Source organism: Danio rerio, chromosome 15 (assembly GCF_049306965.1).
Source record: "Danio rerio strain Tuebingen ecotype United States chromosome 15, GRCz12tu, whole genome shotgun sequence".
In the NCBI taxonomy this organism is placed as follows: Eukaryota; Metazoa; Chordata; class Actinopteri; order Cypriniformes; family Danionidae; genus Danio; species Danio rerio.
The window spans coordinates 13,756,129-13,782,779 of NC_133190.1; the positions used below are offsets into that span (position 1 = coordinate 13,756,129).

Below are 26,651 nucleotides of genomic sequence, written 5' to 3' on the forward strand. Positions count from 1 at the left end.
GCTGCTAGTGTGCAGCGATGGAGTTTGTATGCGCCCTTGACCCGTTCCCACCCACAGGAAGTCGAGAGAGGGATGCACCGCCATTGAAAAGTGTCAATGTGGTAAAACTGGCTACTTCCTAAACCTTCAGTGGCAGAAAGATTTTTGTTTTTTGCTGTGATTTCCACAATAACTAAGACTCTTCAACAAAAGGCCTTTACTTAGAGGAGAAACACACTGATCTAAATGGCAGTGTTGCAATTTTGGAGAACAAAGAAAGATAATAGCTCAAACATCTGAACGTTACAGCATTCATAGGAATAGGTTGTCTAGTAAGACATCACTAGTCTCTCACATGACATTACTATTGTTTCTTTTTCTCTGCTGATGCTCTTCAGTTCAGACTGTTGTGTTTTTGAGAAATGATTGTCACCTAGGATTTTCCAGAGATTTTCACTGTGGTTTGGGTCAGGACTCTGGTCTGCCATTTTATTATTTGAGTACCTTTAGCTGCAAATACTCTTGTGTTTCAAAGAAATAACTTTGTGATCAAGGATTTTCCAGAGTTTTTTTACTCTGGTTATGGTCAGGACTCTGGGTTGCCATTTCATTATTTAAATTCAAATATGAAAATTGCTTGCTGAAGGAACCGCATGTTGATGAAGGAGCTTCTAATAAAAAAATTGTGAAGACAATGCACTTCTTTGCACCACAGCCATGAAGACATATGCATCAGTAGCTGGAAGTGTGCAATAGGGTTGGGTCGATAGAAAAGGTAGGCTACAAATCATTCGTTATGATGATGCCATCGTCCATTTCAATGTTTCACATTAGACTTCGTACAATGCCAAATTGGTCAAGATTGCCCAACCCAAGTGTGCTATCATTAATACGAGTATCTGAGTAAGCCATTAGATGCATGACTTTCTGTTGACTCAAGTATATTTTGATAGGTAAATTAAGATATGTAAATTCCTTTAGTTACTATCACATGTCTGATGCACTGAAGTTGAGTTTCAAAGGCCACAAATATGAACAATTACTTGCTTTTGTGAAAATGTCAAAGTGCTTCAGTGACCTGCCATAACAGGTTTCCTGCCCACACCATGGCAACTGTTGTGGAGCCGGTCTCCATGAAGACCTGCGCCAACTTGTCATGCTTTACTTTTTCTGCAAGTCAACCTTGGAGACGGGGAGTGCTTTTTAAACCAGTGTTATATATGGACTGACACGGCCTACATTAAGATATTAAAAAAGATTAAATAGAGAACAGGCTGCGACTGTCCCTGTTTTGGGCTGAAAATGATCGGATAATGATTTAAAAGTACAGCATTTTGTAGGTTCTGTTGCTGAAACTAAATAGGAGTCATAGTAGGTTTGCTTGCTAACCCTTAAGTTGTCTTATTGTTATTATATGTGTGTATTAGGCTTGGGCGGTATCCAAATATTTAAACCGTCAAACCTCTTCCCTATTTTACCCCGGTATCTGGTATTACCGTGCATAGTAAAAAAAAAAATATGAAGTAAGGCTCAGACAGTGTCACCAAACTGTTGGCTTGTGCCTAAATCATTCAGAAACTAAATACCATTTATGCAACCTTAGGTTCGTGGTCACCTGTTTGTCTTGTCTGTATTAAAGATCTGTGCAGGACGCTCTCTAATTCACACACACACACAATTGCACGCATAGACACCCACAGAGAGAGAAAGAGAGATGCACAGCACCACACGCTAGTTATTGTGGAAAAAATATATACAGTACATTTTTTTTAGCTTTTATTTATCTTTGAACAAAAAAAAAAAATGTAATTTCCAAATATTATACATACTCTTTGCAAACTGTCATAGTCTATTTAATAACCCAAAGTTTTTTACCATTCTAAAGAGTCTACACTGTTCTAAAGCATCCTAATTACCAGGGGTCATTGGGAACAGCTGTTTTAATCAACTCAACAGGTGAAAAAAAGATGCTCTCTGCTGTTGGTTGTGGACAGTCATGGTTAAGACAAAGAAGCCCAATGATGACCTGCAGCTTCCCATTGTGGCTTTTCAAAAGTCAAATAGTGCTATAAGACCATATCTAAATGTTTTGAAGTAGTAGTGGCTACAGTGCAATGTATCAATAACAGGGCTCAAAATTAACCTTTTTTTCTTGGTAGCACCGTGCTCCTAACTTCATAAATGCAGGCGCACTAGACAAAACTTAGTCGCACCCACGAAAAACTATAAGCACAGTTACTACACATTTTATATTTACACATTTATTGCATTTGAAATCAACACTGATCAAAACTAACAAACAACAATCTGCATGCGTTCACCGGCCCTGCACACACTGCTTGACGTGAGTAGATAAATTAACAATAATAACTGTGCTGTGTTCTCAAGGGTGATGCCTGATATTGCACAAATGATATATACATATAACTTATTATTTGCATATGTCATCTTAAAAGCAGTAACGGTCTTTCATGAGCTGCAATGTTAGTTACATCTTGGTGAATGCATGCTCTTTAGTGATGGTAAGCGCGGTATCAGTCTAACAACTGACAGCATCGTGATGATTAAATGTAGGATTAATTAACGTTAGAACATCTCATGCTTAAAATGTTTAGATTCATTGGCAAACACTGTTACCTGAAAACTCTGTCCCATCTGCTTTACAGTGAATGTTTTAGTCATTTTCATAGTGGACTTTAACCACGGGAAGTCTTTTATTCACTGTTCGAAAATGTAAATGCTGGATTGACATTTACCACATTATCACTAATCAGATGTGCCATTATTTGTAACTTTAGGTGATTTCTAAAACTAAATAGGTCAGTGTTTTATTCATTCTCTTGTATCCAGACCTTTACATTTTTGCAGCTGTAGCTCCCTGTCATCGGAACTGAGTGATTTGACAGCTGATATTAAATAATGTAAAAAAAATGTAATGTAATGTGTATTTATATAGCGCATTTATTGTGTATGACCATACACCCAAAGCGCTTTACAATCATGAGGAGGGTCTCTCCACACCACCCCCAGTGTGCAGCATCCACTTGGATGATGCGACGGCTACCACAGGACAGCGGCGCCAGTGCGCTCACCACACACCAGCTATTGGTAGAGTGGAGAGACAGTGATAGAGCAAATTCAGTGGAAAGGGGATGATTGGGAGGCCATGATCGTAAGGGCCGATAGAGGGACTTTGGCCAGGACACCGGGGTTACACCCCTGCTCTTTCACGAGAAGTGCCATGGGATTTTTAATGACAGAGAGTCAGGACCTCGGTTTAACGTCTCATCCGAAAGACGGCGCCCACTGACAGTCTAGCGTCCCCTTCACTTTTACTGGGGCATTAGGACTCACACAGACCACAGGTTGAGCACCCCCTGCTGGCCTCACTAACACCACTTCCAACAGCAACCTAGTGTTCCCTAGTGGTCTCCCATCCAGGTACTGACCAGGCTCAGCCCTGCTTAGCTTCAGTGAGTAACCGGTCTTGGGCTGCAGGGTGACATGGCTGTGGCTATATAAATAATTCATTTGCGTTTTGTTCTAGCGTTGTGGGCCAACAAGAAGAGCTTGAAGGTGGGGCAAGCATTGCGGGCTTTGTTTAGTGCAGCAAGTTGACATGTCAACTGTTTTAAACCATTTTTGAGCACTGCGTTTGGTGTTTTTAGGTACAAAGATTCCAAATGCATGAATTCCTCCTAAAGGCTAATTTATACTTCTGCGTCAACCGTACGCTATGGCGCAGCCTACGCAAGGACGCATCACCCTCGCTGTGACCGTCGGCAACGCTGACGCACACCTCTCAAAAAATGTAACTATGCGTCACAATTACGCGTAGCGCAAGCTCTGTGATTGGTCTGCTTGGTAGCAATGACGAGTGTGGGCGGAGTTGAGAGCCGCGCAAGCTTGATGCAGCAAGTGATGATTAGAGTTGTTGCAGATCCGCCGAATCCAGCCTCAAAATGAGCGAGTTTGAGCCACTTGCACATTTTAGGAAGCCTTCATAAAAAACTAAACACCAACAAAGAAACTCGACACAGAGAAACAAACACCTACTACCAGCTAGCATTTCGGAAGTGTTATTGCAGAGAAGCACATGCAGCGTGCTGAAGTATAAATGCATGGCTACATGACGTACACACCAATCACTTGACGCAGATGTATAAACCAGGCTTAAATCCTTGCATATGGTGAACATTTTGCTGTGAAAACTGGTCGCACGACAACAATTTTATGCACTTGTGCGAATGCTCCCAAAAATATTTTTAGGTTGCATAAATAAAATTTCAGGCGCATATGCGATATAAGACATTCCCCAATGTGAAAAAGTTTATCTGACGTGGTCAAAGACAAAAGTGACGCATGTGGTGGTCAGGAGGATAGTGAGAGAGGTAAAACAGGATCACCACCAAGACTGTCTTGATGAATCTGGGCTCTGATGGCAACATCTCAAGGCAGACCGTCCAATGGACTCTGCATATCAAAGAGGACTCTACTTCTCTAGAGAAGGCACACAAAGCCTATTTGGCCTTTGCAAATGCTCATTTGGACAAAGAAGACTTCTGGTGTTCTTTTTTGTGATCATTCATTGATTTTCTTTTTGGCTTAGTCCCTTTATTAATCGGGGAATGAACCCCCAACTTATCCCGCTTATGTTTTACGCAGCAGATGCCAATTCCAGCTGCAACCCATCACTGGAAAACACCCATACACTCTTATTCACACACACAGACTATGGACAATTTAGTCTACGCAAGTCGCTTATACCACATGTCTTTGGAAAACCGGAATACCCGGAGCAAACCCACGCAAACATGGGGAGAACATGCAAACTCCACACAGAAATGCCAACTGACCCAGCCAGGACTTGAACCAGTGACCTTCTTGCTGTGGGGTGATTGTGCTACCCACTGTGACGCTGTTTTAAGAACAGATGAAACAAAAACTAAATGGTTGTTTACAAAGATGTAACCTTAATTTGACTTAAAAAAAAAAAGGAGAAGCCGTCAACCTGAAGAACACTATCCCCACTGTCAAACATGGTAGTGGAGACCTTGTTTAGGGCTGTTTTTCAGCCAATGCACCAAGCAAGCTAATCATAGTAAATGACACCTTGAAAAAGGAGCAGTACATCAGAATACCTGAAGGAAGTCTGCAGAGATACTTGTCCTTCGGCACCAGTGGACATTTCAGTTAACAATGACCAAAACACACAGCAAACGTGATGAAGAAATGGTTAACAGACAAAAACATTCATGCTTTGCTGTGGCCCAGCCAAAGTCCTGACTTAAATTCAATTGAGAATCTGTGGAGGGAGCTAAAGATCATGGTGATGGCAAGGATACGCTATAACCTGAAGTGAGTAAAGAAGCTCATCAAGATGAATGGATAAAACTACTAGTCGAGACATGAAAAAGATGATATGCTATAATAGGAAGCGTTTGGTTGCTGTAATGGCCAATAAAGGATTTTCTATTGATTATGGAGAAAAGTATAAATAATTTTGGACTTTTTGTTTAAATGTGAATAAAAGCTGAGCTAAATTAAAATATAGCTATTGTTGTTGAATAATGCTGTCAGTGGTATGTACAGATCTGCTGTGTGAGCTACACTGATGGTGTGGGGGTGTGATTTATATGCTAGAGACGAGTAAAAAACAAGAATATAACTGCAAACCTGTACGCTGCTGCTTTTCACAAATCTTCATTACTGCCTTTTACCTGAAAGCCTACATTAACTACAGCATAAAGCAGCACAGGTTTGTTGTATGCTCATGCTAACGGTTTTGGTTACATAGTCAATCTTTTTTTTTTGTTGAAAACATGATCATTTTACAACTCCACTAGACTTAAAGATTTGAGTTTCATCATTTCTGAATCCATTCAGCTGATCTCAGGTTCAGACAAAAGCACTTTAGCTTAGCTAAGCTTATGTCATTGTATCAGATTAGACCATTAGCATCTCGCTTAACAATGACTAAGGAGTTTAGATAATTTTTCTTTTTATAGTTTGACTTTTCTGTAGTTTGCTGATTCCAGCATTATGGATGTGACATCTGCTGAAAAAAAAAAAAAGAAATTTATATATACTCCGAGAAAGTATATGTCACCAGTATATTGAAATATCTATTTCTTTTTTTCTAATCCCTCAACTGTGGAGTTCAGGCATAAATAAAATCAAACTAGCTTAATAAAACCACTAATTTATCCAGCACAGATTTTGCACAGCGAATGCCCTTCCAGCTGCAACCTCTCTGGGAAACATCTATAAAATTCACACTCATGCACTACGGACAATTTAGCTAACCCAATTCACCTGTACCGCATGTCTTTGGACTGTGGGGGAAACCGTGGCACCCGGAGGATACCCACGCGAACGTAGGGAGAACATGCTGACTCCACTCAGAAATGCCAATTGACCCAGCCGAGGCTCGAACCAGCTTGCTGTGAGGAGACAGCACGATGCACTGCGTTGCCCAGGTTGCACAATTAATCACACACAATTCTCGTTATAGCATATGGATATTATATAATGTAAGTCAGTAATTAATGCAGCATCATAAACCATTGGCACAATCCTTATATTTCATGGATAAACCAAGCAATTTCCTTAAATCAACAAGAGCACATCATAAAAATAAAATATAGACCTTATATATATATATATATATATATATATATATATATATATATATATATATATATAGAGAGAGAGAGCTTATTTAAATTGGTTTTGTTATTTTGGTCAAAAGTTTATTTTTTTCATGAGAAGGTTGACATTTTCATGGAATTGCTCAGTTACATTTCGCAAAAATCTCTGGTTACAAGAGTTTAAGGCACTGCATAATAGTATTGTGCTGCTGCAAGCATGCTACGATTGCAGATTTCGTTGATTATTGCATCAGAATACGAGTTTAGTTCAAGTCATATTGACCTAGAAAATAGCAGTAAATTTTCCATCATTCTTAGTAAGTAATATGGATACAGAGGAGTCATGCTTTAAGGAGGATTGATTAAATTAATTTATTAATTCATTTTCTTTTCGGCTTAGTCCCTTTATTAATCTGGGGTCACCACAGCGAATGAACCGCCAACTTGTTCAGCATATGTTATACACAGCGCATGCCCTTCCAGCTGCAACCAATCACTGGGAAACATCCACACACACTCATTCACACACCTACACTACTGACAATTTAGCCTACTTAATTCACCTATACCCTTTGTTTTTGGTACTGTTGAGAAAACCAGAGCACCCGAAGGAAACCCACGCCAATACGGGGAGAACATGCAAACTCTACACAGAAATGGCAACTGGCCGAGCCAGGGCTCGAACCAGCAACCTTCTTGCTGTGAGGCAAACGTGGAAGCTAAAAGATCTTGTGTCAGACCCAGAAATTGATTCATAAAACTCTAGAGTTTAACACTAGGGGAGTTGTAAAATTAGCGTTCCTTTAATTTTGTAACTATTGTTGGTAGAGCTGTGAACCTACACTAGTCTCACGGTTCGGTTCGGTTACGATTATCATGCCATCGATTCGGTTCAATTCGATATTTCGGTGCATCACGGTGCATTGACGGTGCTTTTCATACACAGTTTTATATTTTCTTCACAGAAGCATTTCTTGTATTAAAATGTATGAATATATTTATATTTATATACTATTTGTAAGACAATTTTGTCATTTAGTACAGTCAGATATATAAACTGTAACTTTAAACAAAACGAGCATTTAGCAAATTATATTAACAAATATAAATATCCAGCTCAATTTCTGATCCTTGTCTAGTTCTCTTACACCAGGCATGTCCAAACTCGGTCCTGTCGTTTCTGTATGCAAAAGTAACGCTGTACAACAGCCGAGAAGAGAAGAAAAGCCATGCCAGCAGGTCAAATGGGCCACTGTGTGTGTGTGTGAGAAAGAGAGAGAGAGAGAAATGGAGTAGGCTACTTTCATTCTCTCCATCTCAGTGAAATAGGGGCTATTGTTGTATATGTCAGTGAAAGACTGATCCAGCAAACACACACAGTGAAAGTGTGCACAGTTTATGAGTTTTAAGTTGTTAAAGCGCTGTAAATACTCGCGATCGCCTCTCTTGCGACAGAGCGCATATGAGGTAAATGACATCAGTAATAACCGGTTATGATTATTACTGAACCGATACCGAATTGTCCGCGTCTGCATCGCAGTGCACCGCAGAAACGATTAATTTTGACACCCCTAATTGTTGTTGGTGTTATGGTGGACTCTAGATGACGATTGAGGCCAATTTGTATGTGTTTTCTCTCTCTTCTCGTCCACAACTTACTGGAAAAGGAATGGTTTGTGGTTCCTCTCCCTTAGTCTCTTTTCCGTCAACATATTTGCCTGTCATGAGTATGGTCAGTGAGAGCCTAAAATAAAGCTTGTGGAATGGCAGGCCTTTAGTTAACCATTGCTCTAAGAATGTCATTGGCGGCTCGATCACAGAAATCCAGAGCTAAACCTGTTATTTGCTGACAGATGTATGAGGTTTGAATCTGAAGCATATTTCCTTCTGTCTGTTTGTCTCAGGCTCAGGTGGCATTTCTGCAGGGTGAAAGGAAAGGTCAGGAGAACATGAAGCAGGATCTGGTGCGGAGAATTAAGATGCTGGAATACGCACTCAAACAGGAGAGGTGAAACCACACACAGACACACACACACAAACTTACACAGATGAGTCTCTGCCGCTCATAGTATAATCACAGAACTCTCCAGATTTTTGTTTTAGTCTGTTTTTGTTTTGATCTGTTGTTTTATTTTTGTTTTGCTTTTCTGTTGTGTTTTTTAGTTTTTTGTTGTTTTTTTTTCATCATTTGAATTGTTGTTCATTTTTGTTGTTGAAGTTTTAGTTTGTTTTATTTTTTTGCTTTAGTTTGTTTTATTTTTTTTTGTTTTGTTTTCAATTGTTTATTTAAAAATGTTGTTTAATTGATCTGTTTTTGTTTTGTTCTTGCGTGTTTTCTTTTTCTTTTTTTGTTTGTTTAATTTATATTGTTTGCTTGTGTTTTTGTTTTGTTCTCTTGCATATTTTCTTTTTAGTTTTTTTCTTTTTCTTTTTGTTTGTTTAATTTTTATTGTTTGTTTGTTGTGTTTTTGTTATGTTTTAGTGCATTTTATTTTACTGTTTTAGTTTGTTTTATGTTTATTATTGTTTGTTTAATTTGTATTTTGTGTGTGTTCTGTTTTTGTTTTGTTCTCTAGTGGTTTGTTTATTTTATTGTTCTTTTTTATATTTTTTGTAGTTTAATTTAGTTTGTCTCATTTTTCTTTTTAGTTTATTTTCTTTTGATTTATTCATTTGTTTCTGTTTTGTTCCCTTGCAGTTGTTTGCTTTTTTGTTTTCTTTCATTTATTTATTTATTTTTCTTTTTTGTTTTTTTGTTTTTGTTTTGTTCCCTTTTTCTTTTTTTATTGTTTGTTTTTTCTTTTTTTATTGTTTGTTTTTTCTCTTGTGTTTTTGTTAATTTTCTTTTTTAAAGTTTGTTATGCTTTATATTTTTTATTTTATTAGATTTTTTGTTTTAGTTTGTTTTATTTTTATTTATTTAAAAAACAGTTTTGTTTTTGTTTTATTTAGTTCCTTTTTTGGATTTTATTTTTATATATATTTTTTTTTCATTTTTCTGTTTTTGTTTTGTTTTCTTCTGGTTTTGTTTGTTTAATTTTTCCTATTTGTTGTTTGTTCTGTTTTTGCTTTGTCCAGTTGTTTTTTGTTTAGCTTTTTATATATTTTTATCTGTTGTGTTTTTATTATTATTATTATTATTATTATTATTATTATTAATAAAATTTTTTAATATTAAATTTTTTTTGTTATTTGACAATTTTGAACTTTAATGTATAAAAAATACAGTGTTATGTCTGCAATGCGGACCAATGGCTCAGTCGACAGTATTATTTTTAATTCCCACTGATATACAAGTTTAGATCTCCAGAAGGAATCTCAAGATCTCAAGAATCTTTTAGCTCCCCTGCTTTTTTACAGTTTGTTTGTGTGTGTTTTTGTTTTGTTTTGGTATGTTTATTTACTTTTTTTTTTTTGCTATTTTTGTCTGTTTCTCATTTCGCTTTTTAGTTTTTATTTTAATTAAATATTGCTTTAAATAATTTTATTACTAATACTTTTATTTTAATTGCCATTGGACAAAACATTTAAAGATCATCTTACTTGGGAGATAAGGCTGACAAATTAATAAAAAAATATAATAAATAATATACAATAAGTATGGAATAAATGTATATTTATATCCATTCTTACAAGTATAGTGTGCTCTACTTCTATAAAAATCCCAATGATTTACAAATTGCTATTTGTACTCTGTTTGGTCCACTTTTCCCTTTCATATTCTCCTTTATATATCCACTTTCTCTATATAATGGCCACAAAATCCTTAAGTATCAATTAAATGTGAACAATTAAAAACATGTGCAATAAATGCTTTTCTCTACTGGTCATTTTGATCACAGGGCCAAACACCAGAAGCTGAAAAGTGGCACTGACCAGAGTCCTGGAGAGAAGAAACCAGAGACAGAAGCTGAACCAAGTAAAAACACAATCAAAGCTATTTAAAACAATCAAATGACAAAATCTGATGGATATTTATCAAAACATAAGAACATAAAGCCAGTAAAACAAACGCTGTATGGTTAGATGTTACAACACTCTTTTTTTCAGTACCCAATGGGCCTGCAAATTCAGACTCTGAACCGACCAATCAGATGCCTTGGAAGGAGGGACGCCAGTTATTGCGCAAGTCTGTGTGTTTTCTGTGCATTCATTCTCAAAAGTGGTTATTATCTTGTGTTGACCCTGTGTGCGTAATTGTAATCAGGTATCTGGAGGAGGTGGGATACTCCGACACTATTCTGGACATGCGATCCAAACGCGTTCGCTCTCTGTTGGGTCGAAACAGCCCGGAGGCGAATGGGCCTCCTTCCAGCGAACCCACCACAGAACCAGAGCCGCATGTAGGAGTAGGAGGAGGAGGAGAGTCACTGCTGGTGCGGCAGATTGAGGAGCAGATCAAACGGTTAGCACAACACACATTTGCACAGCTGTAGAAATGAGGTCCAGTGAGAGTCTGTGTACAGATGAAGCCAGATTTAAAGGGATGGAACACAAAAAATTCTGTCATTATTTACTCCAGATTTAAAGGGATAGACACAGACATATACATATAGTATGTAACTGCTTTTACATAAGTTATTAGTAACTAATAAAGTTATGGTAACTAATAACCTTAACTTCTCTGATTTTAAATGTTATGCAATAATACACAACTTTAATTCACAATAATTATTATTAATGACAGGACAGGATAGGATAGGATAGGATAGGATAAACTTTATTTGTCCCTGAGATAGGGCTAGGCATTTTTTTCTATTTGTTTTTTACAATTTTTTTTTAATCGATTTTATTTTAATTTGAATTGATATTTTAAGACGATTTAATTTTTTTATTAAATCGAGGTATTGCGAATTGTCAAGACATATTCCCTTATTAGGTTGGTAAACTAGATCTCTCAATATGTATATAGGACGTAAAAACCTGTTATGTGAAAAACCGCGCCGAACTTAATTTGAACTGCGCTGATCTTAGTTTGGTTTGAACACGAGCAGAGGTGAGCAGCTTTAGCAGTGAAAAGTGAAAGTACCCACCCCTATTACATCATTAGCGGATCTAGTTAAAACCCAGTCAGGCAGCGTAATACAGAGAGTGGTGCAAAGTGCATCAAACGATTGGTATTGAAAAGGGGGAAAAAGAAAAATAGAATAAATATATTATTTTACATTAGACACACATACTAGTGCTTGTATTTGCTCCTGCTATACGTACACAGCTTTACGCATTGTGTTAAATCAGGCTTTACAGTTTGCGTGTTCAGTCCTTTACTTCCACTGTTTCTTTTTAAGAAAATGGCCGCAGCATTACAACCTGTCATTCAATCAGAAGAAGACAAAATCATAGCGGAGCTGACTGCCAATCTTTCCCAGGCTTAGAAAAACTTGCAAAAAATAGCTCTGTATTCCTGCAACCAGTGCCCCTTTTGAGAGGATGTTCAGTGAAGGTGGGAACATTATAACCTATCACAGAGCATCTCTAAAGCCTGAAAAAGTAGAAAGGCTGGTCTTCCTCTCAAGAAACCTGTAAGGAACAGCTACATGTGACTTATCAACAACATGCTTTATGTTTGCATGATGCAAACAAAGTGTTGTTTTTTTACTGTTGTAAATATGCTTAACTTTTTGAGTTAACTGATATAATGTTTACATTGGTTAAAATGGTTATTTTTTACCATATTCAGAACATAAGTATTTATTGTTTAATTCAAATTGCACAATAGTCACTTTGATATTTTATTTAAATCTTCTGCAACGATATTTAACTTGTGAATTTGTTTTACATTTATTTACACCTTGTTGACCAATTTATGTATGGCATGGCCATTAAAAATGCAATGTTGCTTAACCAGGTGGTTTTTCAAGTTACTTATAAAAAGAATGTTACTTCAGTCATGTTGTTTTAATGTTTTATGTTGACTAGTTACACAATAATAAAAAAAATTGAAATAGTGAATGGGTCAAATGTTATGAAAAAAATAGTTTTTATTTTTTTTGCCATATCGCTCAGCCCTACCTCGAGAGAAAATTTGTCTTGGGCAAAATTAAAGCTCCATACAAATAAACTTGAATTGAATTGAACAACTGTCTTTCACCTCACTTGAGAGTGAGTAAATATGGGGTACATTTACATTTTTTAAATTCTCTTTAAGAGTTTAAACTTAAAGACTAACTAGAAACTAGAAGTTGCATCATTTTGTGGTTTATTTTTGTCATAAGTATTATAAAACGTGTTGAAGCATTACACATTTTTATATCAGTTTTTTACCCTATTTTGTTTGTTTGCTTCTATTTTTGGTTGTGTCTTTTTGTGCAATTTTAGTTTGTAGTTTTGCTTTTTATTTTTCTTGTTATATTGTGTTTTGTTTGCATTTTGTCTTCTTGATCTTTTTTGTTTTGTCTGAGGTTTTTCTCCTTTTTGTGCTTGTTTGTTTAGTTGTTTTATTTAATTTTTGTTTGGTTCTTTTTTTGACTTTATTTGTTCTGTTTTCCTATCTTTTGTGTTTTTTTATTTAAATTTTTTATTATGTGGGTTGGTTTTGTTAATACTTTGGTTTAGATATTTATTTTTGACTTAACTCAGTAAAACCACAATTAAAACATTTTTGATCCTTTTTAGTTTAGTTTTTGTTTCTCTTGTGTTATTTTTTTTTCTTTTTTTGCATTTGTTTGTTGGTTTTAGTTTTATTTTGTATGTTGGTTGTTTAGTTAAATTTTTGTAATTTTTTTGTTATGTTTTGTGCCTTTTTTATTTATTCATCTGTTTCTCATTTTCCATGGAATTTAGTTTTTTCCCATTATCAAGCAGAAGAATGAGAATGAAAGGAAACAGAGAATGAAAATAAAAAAAGGAACCCCCATTTTTTAAAACACAGCCGAGACATTACACTGTAATATTGTATACATATAATAACAAGCCAATGGTCAACCCGAGCTCAAAAAAACCTTGTCGTCGTCTTAATAAACAGCTACAAAGCCAAGAAGCACAAAATCTGCTGCATCCCGTTGTTGTTTTACGAAGCCATCTAAAAGTGCCAGAGGTTAAACTTTTTCTAAGAGTTCATGATCGCACGTCTATATTTGAAATAACGAACTTCTTGAGCTAATGATGATAATAATATATGCGTTTCAGAAACGGACAAAAGCAAGAGTGAAGTGTGAAAAAAACGGAAGCCGGAAAAAACAAGGGAGCAAATTATTCTTTTACCACCCTAAAGCATGAACAAACTGCCATATTTAACTATTATTATCACATTTTGGACTATTATGAACACAAAATGATGTAATTACTTTCTAACAAGAGGTTACATGTGCTAGTGAGGGTTAAAGATACAGATGAGAGGTTTGCACTGAATGAGGGCTATGTTGCTTGTTGTGTTGAACCCAAATAAGGATTAAATTAATGCTGTGTGTTTGTGTGTGTGTGTTATTTTTTTTCTGTAGTTAGTAACATATCGGAGACTGTAAGAGTCTGTACGTGTTCATATATGTTGCATTTATGTATTTATTTTGTATAATTGGATGCATTGATCATTGATCAGCAGTTATAATCAAGTCATGTTCATAAAAAGGTTAGTAATGAACATTTATACAGAAATATTTCTATTTATAAAGCATCTGTTTTGTGAGATGTGCTTCTCATATGATATGTGAACCACCCGTACAGCTTTACTTTCACATTTCCCCGAGCGAGAATGACGTCGACTGAAACTTTCTGTCGTACACTACGCCAACCAAAAGGGTACCATTCGTGGAAATGCAAGCCTGATAAATGTAATCGTACCGACCCGTACTGTACCACTCAGTGGAATCAGGCTATATTTTGAATGCATCAAAGAAAAGGAAAAGGAGATTGTCTCAATAGACAGTGATTACACTTCAGACAAATAGTACAAAAGTAGTAAACATGTTGCTTTAAACTTGCAATAATCTGTATATAAGGCACGAAGGAAGTTCTCAAATAACATCATCCTAAAATATGTTTTTATGTGTTTTTATAGATAAATATAGGTGAACGTTATACAGTGTGTTGTTAATTACAGAACTCTTCTATTTAAAAACAAAAAAAGAAAAACTAGTTCTGAAAGAGATCAAGCCTTAGCCAGGTAATAAAAAGCAACACAAAAATAACTCTCAAGTAACTTAACATTACTTACCATAATAAGTAACAAAAAAGCTGCATTAACTTAAAGGTGCAGTAGATGATTGTCTTTCGAATTTTTTTGTTGTTGTGCTGGTTGATAGTCTCTTCACAGTCCAATAGTAATGATTACAGTAAATTATCTAAATGTGTTTATATGTGTTTATATATTATGGGTAAGGCATAAAACAAAAAAAATGTTCATCCAATTAAATAGAGTCGGACCGACATCTTTCATAATTCCGATAAACAGCTCAGTCTGTCTGTCAGCAAATGTAGATTCAGACTTCTGGGCATGCCCGTCAGCATAAAATGTAAAAACGGGCACGAGATGGACCGGGAGAAATCAAATGCTGAATTGAAACATTTAAAAACCTAAATAAATATTGGAGTAACTTTAGCACGCTGGAGGAAGGACGACACCATGGCTGAAGCATTACTGTTAGACAGGAAATGTTCTGTTGTAAAACTATTTTAGTCAGGCTAAGCGTATGTTAGATTGTGTTGTGTTATGAATGACTTAAATGCACAGGCGTGTTGTTCAGCCACTGAAATCTCCTGGTGAAATATTGATGTGATTATTTTCAGTTTCATAAGGTCCTTTTACAGCATCGATATTGTAGATTTATATTTAGTTTAACAACAAAACATCAGTAAATAGCGCTATTCCGCCTAACCTTTATTGAGCTGAAGTTGCTTTTATATTCACATTGGGTCATTTTTAAACAATGACAGCCTTCCTATACTGTTTAACATGCTACTCTGAATATTCGCTCTGAAATAGCATGCAAGTGTGGCTAAGTATTAAATGTAATTCCTGCACGGCGCTGCCACTAACTAACTGGCGAATGACATGAACTAGTGGGTTGTCTGTCTGCTGTTGTGATGCGGTGCGCCGTCCAAATATAATATGCTAAGCGTTTAGCATTTTGGCAGATCACCTACTGCACCTTTAATATTGTAATGTATTACTTCAAAAGTAACTTTCCCCAACACTGGCTATAAACCTCTGTCTTTGACCTGCGTTACTTGATGACAGTATTTGTAGTACATTCACTTGGCGAAGATTGTTTATTCCTTCAATTGTTCATAAAAAGCATTATACCTCCTAAACGAACGCTTATTATATACTGCTGCTTTTCCCTTCCATTTCACAAAAACAGTACTCAATGAGATTCGGTGTGAGTGTTTGTTAATCCAGTGTTTGCAATTGAATGTTTGCTCTTGGAATCTCTCTCTTCGCAGGCGTGCTGGAAAAGAGAGCTCTAAAGAGCGGATGGGCAGCTCAGTCCTGGACAAAATCCCTTTCCTGCGTGGATGTGAGGACGATGACGAGGATGACAGTGATGAAGAGGAAGACTTCCAGGGCATGACCACAGACTGCATTGATGGACGTAAAAACAAGAAGTCCAGAGCCAAGGTCAGAGTGTTTACAGTACATGCAGGTAAGGAGAGTGTGCACAGATCTATTATTTTGTTAATAGTGTGGTGTGGTCTCTATGAATGTAGATGGGCGGAGAACCCATGACCACTGACCTGGACCCAGAGGATGAGGATGATGAAGATGACTCTGAGGACGCCCTGGGAGAGTTTGACTTCTTGGCCTCTGGAGAAGAAGGGGAAGGGGCTGGAGAAGCTCGCATATCTGGAGACGGTCGAGAATTAGGTATGGATTCCTGAACTTAGGTTTTTTTTTTTTTTTTATCATGGAAATTATACATATAGATTAACAAAACAAAAAGAACAAGTATAGAAAACATAATTAGTGTTACATTATGGCAGTTCAATTGCAATTCAATACTAGTTTTGCAATTTGGGGAAATAACTGTGTGATTTGGGGAAAATATCTATTTATTCATTTATTTTCTTTTTGGCTTAGTCCCTGGGGTCGCGAAAGTGGAATGAACCGGCAACTTATCCAGCATATGTTTTACGCAGCAAATGCCCTTCCAGCTGCAACCCATCTCTGGGAAACATCCATACACACTCATTAACACTCATACATTATGGACAATTTAGCCTACCCAATTCACCTGTATTGCATGTCTTTGGACTGTGGGGGAAACCGGAGGCCCCAGGGGAAACCCACACAAACACTGGGAGAACATGCAAAATCCATACAGAAATGCCAGCTGACCTAGCCGAGGCTCAAACCAGTGACCTTCTGGCTGTGAGGCGACAGCACTACCTACTGCACCACCGTGTCGCCCTTGGAAAATATATAATTGCAATTAAAAAAAAATATATATATATATATATTTATTTATTTTGACAGATATTGTGATTTAATTGTATTGTCAAGATTCAGCAGATTCTGTATCGGAGCTTCTTACTGCAGTGAGTGTTAGTTAAAAAAGAAACTTAAAAGATAATAACATTTAACATTTACTAGATTGAGTGTCATTGTCAATACTATCCGTTGACATTTTTGCAAAACACTCCTTATGTAGCTGGCTGTGGTGCTTTTTTAGATGCTGGTTGTTGTATTTCATTGTGCTTTGGCAACAATTTTGCGACAGAATTCATGAATTCATCTGTTATTGCTACTGAAGCAGCAGATGCCATTATCCCACTTGTTCATGCTTTCCTGTTTGTTTATTTTTTTATTGTTGGTCTTTCAAATATTCTGGTTGCACAATCTTGATTAGACAGAACGAATGTGTCCTCATTTAATTGGCTTGTAAGATTATTGCACACAGGCAGCAGTCTTGCATTTGCTCTGGGCGGGAGAAATTAAATAATACATAAATATATATTTCATATCACGCCACTTGCGATTAGGTAATTGCAACATTTCAAATCTTGATTGCAATTCGATTTCGATTAATCGCACAGCCCTGCTGATGGCACTTTTCCATTTTGTGGTAGTGATGAAGAACTTAAGCTTTTCAAAGTTTCTAAAAAAAATAAACCAATTGCTTTGCAAAATAATTCAGTTTCAAAATGTTCAAAATGGCACTTGCTATTGACACCTGGTGGTCAAAATCATGTAATTGCAACAAAAGCTTTGGCAAAACATGCATTAGAATGAACTTTTTTTCAACACAGTATGAATTTTAAATCGAAAATATAACTTATGATACACTTAGCTTATTTTATATAATTATCAAGTGTCTGCATGCTTTTTTAAATTTTATTATTTATGTATATACAGTTGAAGTCAGAATTATTAGCCCCCTTTGATTTTATTTTATTTTTCTCTTTTAAATGTTTCCCAAATGATGTTTACAGAACAAGGAAATTTTCACAGTATATCTGATAATATTTTTTTCTACTGGAATTTTATTTTATTTTCTGCTAGGATAAAAGCAGTTTTTAAAAGTCATTTTAAGGTCAAAATAATTTTTAAAAATATTGCTTTTTTAAGCCAGTGGTTCTCAAAGTGGGGGTCGCAGGACAGTCAGAAGGGATTGCTTGGTGATTTTCCTAAATCTAATTCCTTTTATTAAACTATTGTAATTACCATGTTTTATATATATTCTAATCGACTTGGGCCTATTGGTGTGTTCGTGTTTGTGTATTTACAACCAACTCAGAGAATACTGGAGGTCACGAGTCACTGACATTGTTGTTTTAGGGGTCGTGAGCTAAAAGTTTTTTTTTTTTTTTTTTTTTGATTGTCTGCAGAACAAATCATCAATATATAATAACTTGCCTAATTACTCTAACCTGCCCAGTTAACCTAATTAACGTAGTTAAGCCTTTAAATGTCACTTTAAGCTGTATAGAAGTGTTTTAAAAAATATCTAGTCAAATATTATTTTCTGTCATTATGGCAAAGATAAAATAAATCAGTTATTAGAAATGAGTTAATAAACCTATTATGTTTAGAAATGTGTTAAAAATATCTTCTCTGTTAAACAGAAATTGGGGGAAAAACAAACAGGAGGGCTAATAATTCAGGGGGGCTAAAAATTCTGAATTCAACTATATATATATATATATATATATATATATATATATATATATATATATATATATATATATATATATATATATATTTATATATATACAGGGGTGATAGCGTTCCGGCACCACGCCGGATTTCCGGCGTACTGTGGCTGCGGGGAAAAAACAATCAGGTTCACGGATATTGATCTGTCATTTCTCTAGATTCACAGAATTCACTCACTGCTGAAAGCGCCGGACTGGTTTTTATTAAGTGCCATTTTGTATGCTCGTGAATCATCTTTTGAGTGTAGACGCCATGTAAATAAAAGACTGTGTATTTTAGAGAGCTTTATAAATTATAACGGATCTTTGTGAGATCTCTATGAACTAAGATTAGTGACACTTTTTAGTGATAATAAGAGGAGCGTGCTTTGCACTTTCCAGGCTATAATCCATTCAGAATTTGTATGAAACTTTCGTTTTCGGCACATATACGCTGATATGTTTTGGGAATGGCATCTGCATATTTACGCTGGGTTTATTCTCGAAATAACGGTGAAGCAATAGACGGGACAAAAATATATTTACCCCTTCTCCTTAAACAACTTAGTGTTTCAGCTATAAAATAGTTCAGTTTTGTATGTAGCCTAATGGCAAAGTGTTTATATTTAGTTTTGTTTTTTTATTCAGCTTATTTAAAACGTTTGGAGCATTTTTTATTCGTTAAAAATAAGGTTTTTTTTTGTTTTTTTTAACGAACAGCGCCCAGCGGAAGACCATCATTGTCTGTTTGATCAGTTTGCCTTCTCAGATCATCACGACTTGCCTAAAATAAAAGATATAAAACAGTTCAAGTATAAAACAATGGTAGCTTAAACGTTAAAGAATGTGTGCTATTAGGCGCATAGTTTGCTTATAAAAAGCTTGCAGGACATCGAGGCGCCAGAGCAATCACTTGCATTTTTTCAGTGGGAGCAATTTAAAGTTATCCGTCATTTTTGCTCACAAAGTACGAGTAATACATCAAAAAACGTTACAGCGTTTTTATAAAATAAAGAAAACCAAAATTATGCGCTTTCTGTTGTCTGGTTTTTGAACAGGAGCGCTTAACAAAATGAAGCAAAATGTAGGCTATATGCCTCACAGACATAATAAATATATTTATAGAAAGCTTTAAATTATTACTTAACGAAATAAAACAAATCGAAAACAAAAAAACTCCATCATGTAATCCGTAAAGATGAATTTCTCTCTCAAGGCGAGTCCAAGAGGAGATTGCCAGTCAGGATCTGCGACTCTGACTCAGAATAAGTTTATTAATAAATAATTAAGATATGTCCTGACTCTTTCCTCGACACATTCATTGTTATTTGTTTTTGCCGGTGCTTGGGGCGAGTTTTAGCTTTATTGTGTGCGCTTGAACGCGGATTCACAGTAGAAGTTTTAACATGGAGTGACACGACATCTGACGTACAGATGACACTGGCACATGCCACTGAGTGTAGTGACACTTCCGGTGGCACGTCCGGTTTTCCACTGTCATGTGTCACTCGCTAGTGGCATGTGTAGTGACCTGTGTCACTCAGAGTGTCGCGCTGCATGTCACTGCAGTGACATCGACACCCGGCGAAGCTTATGACATTAATTAACACAAGCAAAACCATATTTAATCATTACGCGACTTTTAACCTAATTTATCGCGTCGCAAGTTTATTTGCTGATCTACTCCACGATGTTTTAATTTAAACGCATTTATTTTATGTATTCGTAGTCATACTTCCGTACGTAATATAGTTATTTGACAGTACATGTCAGTCAGATTTATTGTGGCATGCTTATGTATGGGAGGGGTTACACTTATCTGTTGTACTGTATATTATTGCATCCTGGCAGTTCCTTTGTTCCCTACAATATGGACTTCTCTATGTTTTAAATTCATTCATTTATTTTATTATTTAACTTATTTTCATTTTAAGGTATTTTAAATAATATCCTTTAAAAAGTTATAATAAAATGCATGTTGAAAACTCATAACATATATGCATGTAAGATAGCAGGTGTCATTTGCCTAATGATTTTTAAATATTAAAGCAAAGAGACTTATAAGATTAATGTGCTTATAACGTGCTTATACTGACACCTACTGGCACATGTCACAAGATCACTGACACTGGCATGTGTCACTGACATTACTGACATACATAAGCATGCCACAATAAATTTGACTGACATGTGACTATATTACGTACGGAAGTATGACTACGAATACATAAAATAAATGCGTTTAAATTAAAACATCAGAAAGGAAAAAAAGTTCAGGCTCAGGAATTTTTTCCACTATCAGCCCTGTATATATATATATATATATATATATATATATATATATATATATATATATATATATATATATATATATATATACATATATATATATTTTATATATATATATATATATATATATATATATATAGGTATATATAGGTATATATATATATATATATATATATATATAGGTATATATATACATATTTTAAGTTCACTTAAAAATGGAATTTTTTCTTTCTTTCTTTCTTTCTTTCTTCAACATCTTGTTTTGTGTTTAAGAGAAATTCTTTTCATATTCTATTAGGAGAACCAAAAAAGTTATTTAAAATTTTTTTTGCAAATGAATAGGACACTGCTGTTCTCCCAAGAGGTGACTCACAAAAAGTATACCTGAATCAATCAAATTATAAAGAAAATACTTTTTTTTTTTCAGAAAAATCAACAACTATATTTATATATAAGAGACAGAGATAGAAACTAGATAAAATTAAAGACAAATGGAGGCTTAAAGACATTTAGTCATCCTTCACTCATCACAAACCGCTTTCAGTTTTGTTTTGTTTTTTTAACGCAAAATAAGTTGAAAAATATGGGCATCACTGTGGCGCAGTGGGTAGCTTGATCACCTCACAACAAGAAGGTTTCTGGTTCAAGCCCCGGCTTGTTTAGTTAGCATTTCTGTGTGCAGTTTGCAGGTTCTCCTCATGTTTGCAGGGTGCTTCGGTTTCCCCCACAGTCCAAAGACATGCTATTCAGGTGAGTTGAATAAGCCAAGTTAGCCATAGTGAATGTGTGTGAATGCAATAACGTATGGGTCTTTCCCAGTGTTGAATTGCAGCTGGAAGGGTATCTGCTGTGTAAAACATATGCCGGATAAGTTGGTGGAATGAAGTTGAAAAATATTGGAAACCTGTTAGCATTGACTTCCATAGTATTTGCTTTTTTTTACTATGGAAATCAATGGGTAAAGGTTTCTATTAATTTCAGAATAACTTATTTTTTGTTTAATATCAAAAGGAAAGTCACAATGGTTTGGAACCGGTGAGCAAATAGTGAGAATTTTTGGGTAAACTGTCCTTACAAACTTTACCCTGAAATGCATTACTAGACGCCGACTTACTTCATTGTGGTTTTGACAGTGGATGTGAGGGTTTCCCTTTATCGTCATGCTGTGACCGCTCATTGTTTTCTTATAATTTGCTTTTGTTTGCAACTTCCTGTTGATAAAAATCTGTTGACAGGATGCCATTTTGTCTTAACGTCAGCATGTGCTTGTTTGTTTCCCCGATACTCTCTTCACCTCTTCCACAGCACTGGATAAATGACTGACAGCAGTGGGTTGAGTTTTGTTTTCCTACTGTAGTTGCTGGTTTGTTTAGTCTTTCTCTTCCTCTGCTTAGGTTCAGAGAACCGCCGGAACAAGTTACAAGGCATTATGTCAGATTTTCCCCCCAAACCCACTCCACCTCCGTCTATCCCGGGCCAGGCTCGCTCCGGTGAGGGTAAGATCATACGTCCTGCTCTCTGAAAACAAACTGATCCTCACTTCATCATATATAAAGAGATTAGTATTTTCCATTGTTTTTTTTTTTTGTTTTTTGTTTTTTTTTTGGTTCTATTTTTTCCTACATAATACAAGAAAAAAGCACAACATGCAACTTAAAAAGAACATTTCATATAATGAAATAATCAATTATAATGTGTTTGTGCACACACATACAGTGCTTAACATAAATAAGTACACCCCACTTTAAAAATTACATTTTTTATCCATTTCTCAGTGAATATAGGTAATACATTATGGTGCATTATTATGTAGATTTGTTGTATGGATAAATTAATTAAAATAATATTTAAATCACCAAACATCAAACTGTACAAATAGAAAAATAATACGTTTAATTTATGTGAAATATTGTGAAAAAAATTACAAACAACAAAATGTTATTCTTTTTTAGTTTTATTGTTTCTCTTGAGTTTTTTTTTTTTTTTTTTTGTGTGTTTTTAATTTTTTTTTTTTTCCCTGACATATAAATTTGAATCTAATGCATATGCGCAAATATAATATTATAAAGCTTCTTACAGAAAATATTAATCTAAATAAGAGAATTGTAAAGAGTGAACTCATACGTGTTGAGTGCTACATGCACGTATACACTTTGGCCGGTTGAAAATAATTTTTAATTGCCAGAGCTGCCTGTCTCTAAAGATTAGAATTTTGGTTTAAGACTGTTTGTCAATATATGTGCAAATGCTATCTTAGAATTGAGAAGCAGCATGACTGATAAGTGTTCGTGCGAGCTAAAGAAATCACTTGAATACCAAATTAAAAGGTGATCAGGCACGCTGTGAAACACAGGCAATCCTCGTTTACTGACAACAGTGTTGTGCACGCAGCTGATGTTAGGGCTGTGCAATTAATCGAAAATCCGATTTCGATTTTGGTTTTTTTACGATTATGAAAAACAATTAATCGAGATAAACGATTATTCTATCACATACCACCTCCTTTCCTTTCCTCCGTGTCACTCTGCAAAGCTTAGTTCCACATGAAAATGACTAAAAGCATGTGCTGTAATGTAACTTTCGCAGCACGGGATGTGCATCATTCATATTTTTAAAAGCGTAAAGGGCACGTGCTGTTGTGTGCGCGCGCGCCGCGGTTAGCCTCGGACAGGTGTGTGTGTGTGTTGTGTGTTGTGTTGTGAGGTGTGTGTGGTGTGTGTGTTAGTGTTTGCGCACACGCCGCGCTTACCCTCGGACAGCAGAGCACACACACATCTAATGCCATCTTAATGTGAGCGCTTTAAAGGTCAAATACATGCACATTTGTGTCAGAGCGCGGTGTTTAGTGATTATTCATATTAACCCTCATTTATGTATGAACAAGCAAGTTGAGAATCAAAAGACACGTGAAAGAGAAAAAAAAAGTGACAGTGTGCGGTATTCCTGCTGCTGCCGACTGTTTTTATTATTCATCAATAATAATATAAAAAATTCAGTAAAGATGCTTAAAGCACAGTTTAAACATAACATATTTAATAACCCATTTCTAATAACTGATTTATTTTATCTTTGGTATGATGACAGCACATTATATTTTACAAGATATTTTTCAAGATACTAGTATTCAGCTTAAAGTGACATTCAAAAGCTTAATTAGGGTAAATAGGCAAATCATTGTACAACTGTAGTTTCTTCTGCAGACAATAAAAAATATATATTGCTTGAGGGGGCTAATAATATCGAGCTATTAAAATAGGTTTCAAAATATTTAAACCTGCTTTTATTCTAGCTGAAATAAAATAAATAAGCCTTTCTCCAGAAGGAAAAAATATTATAGGAAATCCTCTGTTAAACATCATTTGGCAAATATTTATATATAAAAATAAATTCACAGAAGGGCTGTTAATTTTGACGTCAACTGATAATCGTTTTGAATAATCGTAATTACAACTATGACCAAAATAATCGTGATTATGATTTTTCCCATAATCGAGCAGCTCTAGCTGATGTCTAGCTCATGTGGTTTAATTGTCATTCTTTACAATAACATTGCTTAAATAGAAGATTAACTCTCCATTTATATAAAGTAACTGGTGATCTGGGACCTTTAGCCTGGACAAACATATAGTTTTAGATCATTTTTTTTTTTGTATGTCTTATTTGTTTTATTTCGGCTAGAATAAAAGCAGTTTTTGATTTTTTTTTTTTTTTTTTTTTAAACAACATTTTAAGGACAAAATTATTAGCCCCCTTAAGCTAAATTTTTTTCTAGATAATCTACAGAACAAACCACTGTTATACAATGACTTGCCTAATTACCCTAACCTGCCTAGTTAACCTAATTAACCTAGTTAAGCCTTTAAATGTCACTTTAAGCTGTATAGAAGTGTCTTAAAATATCTAGTAAAATATTATTTACAGTCATCATGGTAAAGATAAAATAAATCAGTTATTAGAAATGAGTTACTAAAACTATTTTTAATAGAAATATGTTAAAAAATATCTCCATTAAACAGAAATTGGGAAAAAAATAAACAAGCTGTCTAATAATTTAGGGGGGCTAATAATTTGATAAATTATTAAGACTAAATTGTCTATAGCAGTGGTTCTCAAACTTTTTTCATGAAGTACCACCTTAGAAAAAAATTGTCTCTCCAAGTACCACCTTACGACGCTATTTTTTAACCAATATTAAAAAATAGCGTCGTAAGCCTAATTAAGCAGCTACAGGTGTGCACAGTTTTAAAACGATGCAGATTACTTCCTATTAGTAAGAATATGTATTATTGTCAGTCACTTTAAACATTTGAAATAATCTGAACGTTAACTGTGCTTGCAGATAAAAAAAGTTTTAGTTAAAATGTGCTTTTAAAAGTTCATAAAAAATGGTGCTGTTCTTAAAGTAAAAAGAAAACTGCTGTACTTAAATCTAAAGTATTTATAGTAGCCTATTCATCAAAAGCTGGAAATGCTGCTTGGACCTTATAAATAAAGGCTATATGTCATATTCATACACTTTCAGACAAATCTTGAAATAAATGTTAAATGTACATGACAGGGTTTATACAGGCACAGCCTAATGAAAATCAATTCCAGCACCTATTTTTTTTTTTTCAAGACTGACATGCTATGTATTGAAGACCTGAAATGTATTCTCAGCAACCCATAAAACATTGCATAGGAATAGATACAAATAAAAACCATTAATAATAATATTTATTAATCATATATTAATAATATAATAAACCTGCACTAAGTGCTTGTGAAATCTTTTTTGTACTCAAGTAAAAATACTATTACACTGCTAAAATAACAAAAATTTGAGTAAATAATACTAATATTAGGTAAAAGTACAAATTACTCTTTTAAAAAGTACTAGTTGGTTACTTTTGAAAAAAAAATCATCATCATTTCATTATGAAATCACTTTTTTTTTTAAGTGTAAACCTAATTTAATGGTTTGATTGCTTACATCCCAAAGCTACATGTATAATTTGCACTAACAAAGGAAGTATAGTCAATTTTTCCTTTCATGACAATTAATCTTTTTCAATAGCACTGGTAAAACTACCAATTAATCTTTAAGGCCATAGAGACACTTTTTGCCCATTTTTAAAAATATATATTTTTAAGCGTTGAAAGGTTAAATTAAAGTATATGGTAAAAAGATTTAAATTTAGCCTTTTATTTACATATTTTACACTATTTTCTTTACAATATGGCAAATTTGTTTCTTAAATAGCTGTACATCACATGTAGATTTTATTTTACACTTGATCTTAATCTAAAATAGAAACGTAAAAAAATACAAGTACACTGTCAGTAAAAAAATAAAACAAATGACTTCATTTTACTTGAGGTATTTGAAATATGACAACACTACATTTATCAAAGAAGTGCTTTAAGAGCCTATTGTAAATTGTGATAAATAAACAATAAGTAGGCTAACAATGGAATGCTTTGACCTGTAATGCTTTAGGACAGATCAGAATACAGCTAAATGTATAAATCACACAAATACCTCATCCAGAAACATTTCCAGCATAATTATTTTGTCGTAAAGAAATAAAAAAATGTTCCACCTTTGCTAAAAGTAAGTTTCACTTCACAACACAGCCAAAAAGGAGACCATTAGCATTGTCATCGATCATGTATCAATCTATT

At 34.8% G+C, this 26,651-nt stretch overlaps 1 protein-coding gene across 1 annotated transcript in view; it reads left to right on the forward strand.

Moving 5' to 3' along the window:
* strn4 (striatin, calmodulin binding protein 4) overlaps nucleotides 1-26,651 on the forward strand; it is a 71,506-nt gene that overhangs the window by 18,301 nt on the left and 26,554 nt on the right. Inside the window, exons 2-8 of the mRNA XM_021466324.3 lie at nucleotides 8,534-8,637; nucleotides 10,472-10,548; nucleotides 10,680-10,758; nucleotides 10,837-11,034; nucleotides 16,011-16,185; nucleotides 16,275-16,431; nucleotides 22,382-22,483. Coding sequence (XP_021321999.2) covers nucleotides 8,534-8,637; nucleotides 10,472-10,548; nucleotides 10,680-10,758; nucleotides 10,837-11,034; nucleotides 16,011-16,185; nucleotides 16,275-16,431; nucleotides 22,382-22,483 — 892 coding nt within the window. The remainder of the gene's footprint in view (nucleotides 1-8,533; nucleotides 8,638-10,471; nucleotides 10,549-10,679; nucleotides 10,759-10,836; nucleotides 11,035-16,010; nucleotides 16,186-16,274; nucleotides 16,432-22,381; nucleotides 22,484-26,651) is intronic.